Source organism: Gracilinanus agilis, chromosome 4, assembly GCF_016433145.1.
Source record: "Gracilinanus agilis isolate LMUSP501 chromosome 4, AgileGrace, whole genome shotgun sequence".
NCBI classification, from domain to species: Eukaryota; Metazoa; Chordata; class Mammalia; order Didelphimorphia; family Didelphidae; genus Gracilinanus; species Gracilinanus agilis.
Genome location: NC_058133.1, coordinates 265,124,480 through 265,134,795, shown reverse-complemented (window position 1 = coordinate 265,134,795; position 10,316 = coordinate 265,124,480). Strand labels below are relative to the sequence as shown.

The following is a 10,316-nucleotide window of genomic DNA, read 5'->3' as shown; positions in this document are numbered from 1 at the left end:
ATGAACATTGGTGCAAAAATTTTAAATAAAATATAAGCAAGGAGATTACAGTATTATATCACAAGGATCACATAACATGATCTGGTGGGCTTCATACCAGGAATGCAGGAACGGCTCAATATTAGGAAACTATCAGCATAATTGACAGTAACAAAATCAACAGAAACCATGATTATCTCAGTTTCAGAAAAAGTCTTTAACAAAATATAGCACCTACTCCTTTTAAAAACATTAGAAAACAATGCAATGATCTAGAACAGTGCTGAAGGACTTATGAGAAAGAATACTATCCACATTCAGAGAAAGAACTGTGGGAGTAGAAACAGAAGAAAAATAACTGCTTGAACACATGTGCTGATGGGGATATTATTGGGGATGTAGACACTAAACCACCACCCTAGTGCAACCATCAACAATATGGAAATAGGTCTTGATCAATGATACATATAAAACCCAGTGGAATTGTGCATCAGCTTTGGGGGAGAGGGAAAGAACATAAATCGTGTAACCATGGGAAAATATTCTAAATAAAAAAATATTAAAACAAAAAACATTAGAAAATATTGAAATTAAAGGAGCTTTCCTTAAAGTTACAAATGACAATTATTTAAAACCATCTGCAAGCATTTTCTGCAATAGAGCCAAATTAGAACCCTTCTCATTAAGATTAGGGGTGAAACAAGGATGCTCATCATCACCACTGCTATTTAATACTATAGTAGAAATGCTAGCAATAGCAATAAGAACAGAAAAATTAAATTGAAGGAATTAGAATAGGCAAGAAGGAAACAAAACTATTACTCTTTGCAAATGATATACATAGAGAACCCCAGAGAATCAATCAGAAAACTAATAGAAATAATGTTAGCAAAGTTGCAGGATGCAAAATAAACTCACATAAATCATTAACATTTCTATTTACCACCAACAAAGTTCAATGGCAAGAGATAGAAAACTTAAGATAACTGTAAACAATATAAGTACCTATGAGTATAGTTACTAAAACATCCAGCACCTATATGAACACAATTACAAAACACACAAATAAACTTAGACCTAAACAATTGGGAAAATGTTAATTGCTCATGGTTAGGTTGGGCTAATATAATAAAAATGACAATCCTACCAAATTAATTTACTTCATTAGTGCCATACTAAACTACTCAAGAATTATTTCCAGAACTAAAAAAAACCAACAAAATTCATATGGAAGAACAAGAGGTCAAGAATATCAAGGGAATTAATAAAAAAAATGCGAAGGAAGGAGGTCTAGCCATACCAGATTTCAAACTGTACTCTAAAGTGGTAATCATCAAAAGAATCTGGTACTGGCTAAGGAACAGAGTAATTGATCAGTGGAACAGGGAGTGATGACAAACAAATTAGGGGAACATGGAAAAGTTTTACCTATCAGACTTGTGGATAAAGGAAGAATTTATGACTAAACAAGACTGAATATGATAGAAAATAAAATAGATAATTTTGATTACATCAAATTAAAAAGGTTTTGTACAAATAAAACCAATGCCACCAAGATAGAATTGAAACAACAAACTGAAAAAGAATTTTTATAGCAAGGGTCTGACAAAGGCCTTATTTCTCAAATATATAGAGAACTGAGTCAAATTTGTAAGAATACAATACACTTCCTAATTGATAAATGGTCCAAGAACATGAACTGGCAGTTCTCAGATAAAGAAATTAAAACTATCGTCATATGAAAAAATGCTCCAAAACACTATTAAATATAATTTAAAATAACTCTGAGGTACCACCTCACACCTATCAGATTGGCTAACCTGAGTAAAAAGGAAAATAATAAATGTTAGGGAGGATGTGGGAAAATTGGGACTCTAGTATACTGTTGGAGGAACTGTGAATGGATACAATCATTCTGGAGAGCAATCTGGAAGTATGTCCAAAGGGTCATCAACCTATGCATACCTTTTGACCCAGCAATACCACTACAGGGTCTGTATCCCAAAGAGATAAAAGATAAGGGAAAAGGTCCTACTTGTACAAAAATATTTTTAGTAGCCCTCTTTGTAGTGGCAAAGAACTGGAAACTAAGGAGCTATCCATCAACTGAAGAAGGGCTAAGCGAGTTGTGGTATACAGTTGTAATGGAATACTATTGTGCCATGAGAACTGACAAGTGTTCAGAAAAACCTGGAAAGACATATGAACTGATACAAAGTGAAATAAGCAGAACCAGAAGAATGTATACAAAACAAAGCTAGATGATTGATCAGCTATAAAGGTCTAAACTCTTTTCAACAAAACAAGTTCCCAATGTGACCCCAAGGGACTCATGATTAAAAAAAGAACAACCAAAAAACCCACTATCCAAAGCCAAAGAAAGAACTGTTGGAATTTTGTTGCAGAACAAACTATACCATCTTTCATTTCATTTCCTTCATGAGTTGTTTTTTTTTTTTTTTATTGTACACATGACATGTCTTCTGTTACAGCATGGGGAACACGGAAATATGTATTGCATGAAAGCACTGGTATAACCCATAATAAACCATCTACTGAGGGAGAAGTGGGGAGGGAAAGAATCTGAATCACAAAAGGTCAGAAGACAAATGTCCAAAATTGTTTCTACATGTAATTGGGGGGAAAAAAATAAAAGAAAGTTAAAAAAAGAAAAGAAAGCAAATTAGTTCAGACCAAACTTTATTCAGGACTTTGAGATTGCTTTCTCCTGTCTCTGGCTCAGGGAGAAGCTTGTCCTTCATCTTAGCATAATCCCTACCTCAAAAGATGAGTGAGAAATCTCACTGCACCACCACCCACGGGATATATATCTGGGCAGAATCAGGCCTAGGGGCTTTCACCATGATTTACATTTATGTTTAGCCAGGACTCCAAACCTTAATGGATCCAAATACCCACCATTCCCTCCTTAAGCCACCCCCACTCCCCCAGCTCTCTGCCCTGGAGCTCTCCATTCCTCTGGGGTTTTGCACAGACTCCTCCATGGGCATGAGAGAGACCGTCCACCAGATGGATAGTTTTCGTTTTGGGGAAGCAAAAGGCACCTCCTTTGAAGGGTGAAAAGGGCATAGCGGGAAGGAGGCAAAGGACCTGAGCAAACCGGTGCTCAGACTTTGTTCCCCCTCATTATGAGGCTCGAAGGGCAGGAAGAGCCACAGACGTGCTGGCAACCGTAGAGATCTCTGTGACACGGGACTTCTGAAGGACGTGCCCTAAGACTTGGGGATGCCCATGGAGAAGGGCTGACATCTTGAGGTCATTTCCATTAAGAGGATTCACTAGTTTGGGGATCCTGTACTGATCTCAGGGTCTACACTCCCCGGGATCAGCCTCCTGAAGGGGTATGAGTGCAAGGAAGGGGCATACATGAGAGAGGGGCAGTGTGAGCACGGAGGTGGGCCTCTTGAACTAGAACCCTAATTCCTTGGTGGTAGATCCAGGGTATGTCCAGGCCCACAGCTGGGCACGCATCCATCCGTCCATCCGTCTATCCATCCATCTGCTCTCCTGCCAGGGGAAGACAAGGCCTTTTGGCTTCACGGCATACACATGTGGGCATGAGGCGTGCAAAGGTGGCACCTTCAGAAGAAGTAGCTCAGGAGGAGACAACTGAGTAGCCCAAAGAGAGAAAATTCCAAACGGCTGGAGGCCCTCCCCCAAATGATCACGTTTTCTGTGTCTAGAGAAGAAAGAGAGCCGAGTCAGCCCCAGCTGCTGTGGCCCCTTCCCCAGCTCATGCATCCTCTACCAAACATACTTTGCACCCCATGAATGTGCACTGGAGACCCCCAGAGGCCAACGGCAGAGGAAGCGGGATGCTCTGAGTGCCTGTGCGGCATGCTGGTGACGTTCCATGCGGTTACACATGCCGGGGTAGAGGAGGTCAGGAATGCCCCACCAGCATTCCCCGGCACCAGGCCTGGGGGTGTAGGACAAGGGACAGTCGGAGAGCCGTGCAGCTTGGAGAGCCGGTCAGGCAGGACTGAAGCGGTGGGCCTTACCTTCCAAAGAGGAATTCAGAGCCAGGGTGCGCCCACGCATGGCATTAGCCTCACCAGCTTGGGGGAGGTCAGGGGGGCCACTGGTGGAGGTGCCTGGGACCTCTTCCAACTTATTATTAGCCAAGGAAGTGGTAGCCTGAGTCTCAGAGGAGGAGGAAGAGGAGGAGGAGGGCAATTCTTGAGGTCCATCCTGGGTGGGCTCAACTCTGTCTGGCTTTGTCTTGCTGGCCTCTGTCTCTAATGATTTCAGGCTGGTTTCAATACTTAGCCTAGGGGAGGGGGGGATCCCCTCATTCAGGGAGGTCGAGGTTTTGGTTGCCAGGGAGAGAGGGGCCTCAGTCGCCAAGTTGGGTGAGGTCTCAGTTGCCATAGAGGTGGGGGCTGCAGTTGCTAAGGAGGGCGAGACCCCAGCCTCTTCTGGGCCTATGATTGGTTCTGACAAGAAATAAAGAGGGCTGGACATTAGTGCCACACTATGGGTCCTCAGTCCTCTTTCTTCTCCAGCTAAAATGTAATGCACCACATATTTGGATTCTTGGGAGGGTTAATTGAAGGAACCAGGCATGTTTGGCCCAGAGAAGACTCAAGGGCTAGGAGATGAGTGTCTCCCAAGTCTTTGTGGGGGGAGGGGGTGGGGGGGGAAGGGATTAGATGTCATGTCCTGCTTGAAAACCAAGGAACAGTGGGTAGAAGTTGCAAAGAGACCGATTGAAGATTGATGTCAGGAAGAATTTCCTCAAAAGCTTGTCACCAAGATCAACATTTATATATTTATCTAGAACTCCAAACTTTAATGGATCCAAATACCCCCAACACCACCCCTGTTCTCCCAGTTTCCCCCCTGTAGCTCTCCATTCCTCTGGGTTTTTGCACAGACACATATGTCTTGCCTCAATGGATATGAGAGAGACTGTACACCAGGTGGATACTATCTTCATTCTGGAAAAGCAAAAGGCACCCCCTTTGAGGAGGGTGAAAAGGGCATAGCAGGAAGAGGGGTGAAGGACCTGAGCAAACCTGTGCTCAGACTTTCTTCCCCTCACTATGGGGCTCAAAGGGCAGGAAGAGTCATAGACGTGCCAGCAACAGTAGAGATCTCTGTGACACGGGACTTCTGTAGGACGTGCCCTAAGACTTGGGTATGTCCGAGGGAGAAGGGATGATATCTTGAAGTCACTATCAGGGACCTCCTTCCTAGAGGCTCCTGAAAGGGATCCCTCTGCTTAGAGGTCTTCAAGAGGAAGTTTGAGTGGATTATGATAGGGTCTTCTTTTGTGGATGGATTGGATTAGTTGCTACTGAGTTTCCTTCCAACTTTGATTCTCTGACATGTCTCACTGGACCTCATTGCACTCCAGGGATGTACAATTGTGCACCCACAGCCTCCCCCTTCTCGGTGATGTGCTACCACCACCTTTCTTCTTCCCTCTCTACTCATATTTCCATCTTTCTAACTTCCCCTTTAATTAAACCCAGAACCAGCCACACTCTCAAGCTCAGTTTCCCCGCTATGGCTGTCTTCACCACTTCTATTTCCCACTCTGCCCATTCCCTTCTCACCCCATTGCAAGCTCTCAGACCAAGGGCACAGGATCCATCAGGTCTTCTTCTTTTTCCTAAACCTTACCTCCTATCTTAGAATCAATATTAAGTATTGCTCATAAGGCAGAAGAGTGGTAAGAGTGGTGAGAGTGTCTAGCCAGACAATGGGGGTTAGGTGACCTAGCTAGGAAATAATTCTGAGGTCCCATCTCCAGTTTGACTCTAATCACTGACTCACCTAGCTGCCTTCGGTCTATATTTTTATCTAGGGTATCTCCTTGGAGGGGAGCAGGAAGGAGCTCCACTTGTTAGCCTACAGAATCTCCAACTGGGGCCATGCTTAGCAGGCAGGATCCAGAAGAACTCTCTAAATGCTCCATGGCCAATTGACATCTCCAGGCCTTCTCTCTCCCCACCAGCCCCTCCACTACTTACCACAGAGCTGGTTCTTGCACTCGTAGCCCTCCAGGCATTGTGAACACTGTGGTCCCTCTTTATAGGGTTTCTGGCCCTTCACATTCCCCCTGGGAGAGGAGGAAGAGGAGGAGATGGAAAAGGGAAGCCTAATTCTCCCCAACCTCCTTCCCACCCACCTCCCAACCATTCCAGGGGGCAGCCTGGGAAAGTGGGAGAAACTCTGTCCTGAAAGTTGGGCTAGGTGGCTTTTAGTCTTGTCTCTGGCATCCATGAAGCTGTGGTGATGGTGGCCAAGTTCCCTTCCAACTCCAAACTCATCACATTGGGTGGCCACTCTCTCCCTCCCTTCTGTCCTTTCATTGCATCCCTCTCCCAGGTTCTGACGGGCACTCACGGGGGTTCATAGTTGCAGACCAGCACATGAACATTAGTCTCCATCACTCCCTCAAGTTTCTCACAGAAATGAGAACCACAGCCGATCCTCTCCGATTTTGCCCAGACCACCTGAAAGAAGCCGGAATAAAAGGCCTTTCTTTCTGGCCAGAGTAAGCAGGAGCCCTACAAAGCCAAAGCTCGAGGACTTCATCAGCCAACTGCCTCGAGACCTCCCACCTCATAGCCCACAAATATGGGTGATCCCCATGGGAGGTCAAGGACATTCAGTCACATCTGACTCTTGGTGACCCCATGGACCATACTGTCTGGCCAAGGTACTGAAGGGTTGGCCATTTCTTTTTCCACTGGATTAAGGCAAACGGAGAGGGTCACACAGCTAGACTGTGTCTGAGGCTAGATTTGATCTCAGGCCTTCCTGACTCCAAAACCCAGCACTCTTTCCACTGACCTTGGTACCTTCTCAGTGAGTTGTCTCTAGCATTTTCTCCTTCCCTCTCCTTGACAAAGCAAGGTCTCTCCACCCCCGCCCCCCAGTTCACGGCTAAGTCCTAGCTGATAGCAATGATTCACAGATAAGTGTTCATGATGCTTTATCAGGGTGACTTAGGAAGGAGGAGGGCAGGAGAGGAGAGGAGGGTGGGGGTGAAGATTTTCATCTTAAAGGAATAAAGATTCTTGGTCAAAGAGCTGAATTTGTAACTGGAGATTCAGGGAGGTGGAAGGGGAGGAGGAAGAGGTGTCAATATCCCAACCCCAAACCATTCCCTTTTTCCCCCCTTCTCCATTCTGAAAAGTTTCCAGTGTCAGACTGGAGATCATCTGAAATATTTAGATCCATCATTCCAGGAGTTTTACAAGGACTCCTCTGGGCTATTTGCCTTCACTGAAAAGGATCTCTAATGTTAGACTTGTAGGCTAGTGGTTGGGAGGGGAGATATTTCAGGGAGTGCTGACCATTATGGTGTCCAGGGGTCCTACTGAGACTGAGGCAACCCCTGGTGGTAATGAGAATCTAATGCAGAATGGCCTTACAGTCTAGAGGAGTTTATTGTTTGTTTTTAAACCCTTACCTTCTGTCTTAAAATTAATACTAAATATTGGTTCCAAGGCAGAAGAGCGGTAAAGGCTGGCAATGAGCATGTAAGTGACTTGCCCAGGGTCACAGAGCTAGGAAGTGTCTGAGGCCAGATTTGAACCCAGGACCTCCCATCTCCAGGTTTGAGTTTCTCTCCCCTGAGCCATAGAGGAAGAAGAAAGAAAGGCTTCCAAACGCCAGACCATAGATCTGAACACGGGAATTGATGGTCATATACTCGGACCCCTCTCTCTATCTAGGAGACTGGCAGGGCCCCATCTAGGCATTTCGATGTGAACAAGAAGTAACAGCTGATGTCTAGAGGACCTTCTTTAAGGACTTGGTCCTGCTCCCCCCACCCCCTACCTGGGTGTAGTGGCCACACATCTGTCCTTCTGCACAAGTGGCGTTGCCGAGGTTGTAATGCTCATGCTCATTGTACCACTGCTCCACGGCCAACTGCAGGTCCATCTCCCCTTCCGTGATGGCAAAGAGGTTCTCTCCTCGCCGGCCCCGATCCTTGTTGTGCCCCCACACACACTTGCTGGCATAGGTTTTGGCAAAGGCAGCCAGATCCTCATCCCATTTCTGAAAAAGTGGGTAGCATTAGGGAAAAGCAGGGAGAAACACAAGATCTAGTGTTGGGGGTATAGGGAACCACTCTGGGTGTAGAAGAAAGGGCACCTGGCCCCAGGCACTAGGTCTCTCCGGGTCTCAGTCTTCTTGTCTATAAAATGGGGACAATAATATCCGCCCTGCCTACCTTTCAGAGTATTCTAAGAATTGAATGAAAGAAATGGCGCACTTAGTAAAGCTGTATGGCACTAGGCAGAAGGCAGATACTGCTATAACCAATGCTTCTCTTTTAGTAGGGAGGGATCATTCCTTTCACTCACAGATTACTAATGCTGTGGTCCAGAAAAGGGTACTTGAGTTGGCTGGGTTTGGGTCTTGTCCCTCTAGTAGACAATCTCTCTTCCACTGCCTAGCACAGTGCTCTTTGTACACATAGTTGACACTTAATAAATGTCCGTTGAATTAGTTAATTAATAGATACCAGCTGATTTGGGTCTATTATGTAGTATTGGTCCAAACATGAGCCATACTATCCCCTTCCAAAATCAATCTCACATAAAATCAGTGTGACCCATGAACTGCTGTTTATTTTCATGTATATATGAAATTCATATATATAGTATATATATTTTATATTTATATATAAATTATATGTTTATATTTCTATATATTTTATAGCTAAACATATATTTCTAGCTATAAATTATATATTTTATATTTACACATACATTTATGTATTTTATATGCATACACATATTTTATATATTTCTATATGTAACTTATATATACTTTATATTTACACACATATTTATGTATAAATTATATATTTTGTGTTTCTATATTTTATATCTATGCACAAATTTCTAGGTATAAATTATATATTTTATATTTGGGCATATTTCTATTTATACATATACTTCTATATATAAATTATATATTTTTATGTTTGCACATATATTTTAAATATAAATCATATATATTATTTATACATATATTTCTCTATATAAATTTTATGTTTAAACATATTTCTATATATATGTTTTTCATATATAAAAATGTATATTTAAAGCTTTTCCTTCTGCCTTAGAATCAATACTAAGTATCACTTTCAAGGCAGAAGAGTGGTAAGGGCTAGGCAATTAGGGGTAAGTGACTTGCCCAAGGTCATATAACTAGGAAGTATCTGAGGTCAGATTTGAACCAGGACCTCCTGTCTCAAGGCCTGAGCTGCCCCATGATACCTATATGTTTTTTTTTTCTTTCAAAGACTTCATTTTAGGAATTCAACCTATATATAGTCTATGGATAGATAACCCTAACCCTAAATATAGTATATCTCGACCCTAAGTCTAAAACCAAAGAGGCTACATGTAAGGCTCAATAAATTTAGATTTCTATTGACCTTGTTATAAAATGTCTCTCTCTCCCTCACCCTCCACCTACTCTCATACTTTAAAGTTCCTTCAGCATAAGGAGGCATGTTTTAGTAACCAATTTGAGTTCAGGGCTGTGATCATGTGTTGTGTAGTACATTTTATAGATATGTTTAGTTCTGGTCTCTGTGCTATCAATATTTCCATAATTTAACATAAAATCATGAAAAGAACACAACTTCTAGGAGGAAAGAACTAAATATTATCTCATTTTTTTCCTCCCAACAACACTGGGAGATAGGTGTTGTTATTATTGCCATTTTATAGATAAAGAAATTGAGGCAAGCAGAGGTTAAATGACTTGCCCAGGGTCACAGAGTCAGTAAATATCAGAGGCAGGATTTCAATTCGGGTCTTCCCAAATCCAGGTCCAACACTCTAACCATAGCATAACACAAAAATTTTGTGGGAATCACATAACCAATATTTGTTGGAGACAGATATTTTTGTTGTATAGAAAGCTGGAAAGGAGACATCAGTCTAATCTGGTTCTTATGGGAAGGATGGGGATATCGAGGGTTTGGCTGTTGGCCTGGGCAGAGTCTGTCCAGCTTTCCCCTATTGCCTGAGGCCAACTTGGCTACAGTACTGCTAAAAGCTGTGGGAAAGCTGTTCTTTCTTTCACAAATAAAGAAATGAAAGCCAAGGTGAGGGGAACCTCTCCAAGTCTGTTGCCACCTTCAAATGAGAATGTCACAAGGAACATGAGGATGAGTGTGAAAAGTCCTATGTTGACAGCAAATCAGGTGATGAAAAACTCCCAGAATTCTTCCTTCTTTCTTTCTTTCCTTCCGTCTCTCTCCCTTCCTTCCTTCCTTTCCTTTTCTTTCTTTCTTTTCTTTCTTTCTTTCCTCCTTTCTCTCTTTCTTTCTCTCT

At 42.9% G+C, this 10,316-nt stretch overlaps 1 protein-coding gene across 1 annotated transcript in view; it reads right to left on the bottom strand.

Annotated features, from left to right (window-relative positions):
* Positions 1-2,062: 2,062 nt before the first annotated feature.
* PI16 (peptidase inhibitor 16) overlaps positions 2,063-10,316 on the bottom strand; it is a 31,709-nt gene continuing 23,455 nt past the window's right edge. Inside the window, exons 2-6 of the mRNA XM_044675292.1 lie at positions 7,798-8,019; positions 6,355-6,464; positions 5,979-6,067; positions 4,002-4,436; positions 2,063-3,679 (exon numbers count right to left, since the gene is read on the bottom strand). Of these exons, the coding sequence (XP_044531227.1) occupies positions 3,582-3,679; positions 4,002-4,436; positions 5,979-6,067; positions 6,355-6,464; positions 7,798-8,019 (954 nt within the window). The 3' untranslated portion in view covers positions 2,063-3,581. The remainder of the gene's footprint in view (positions 3,680-4,001; positions 4,437-5,978; positions 6,068-6,354; positions 6,465-7,797; positions 8,020-10,316) is intronic.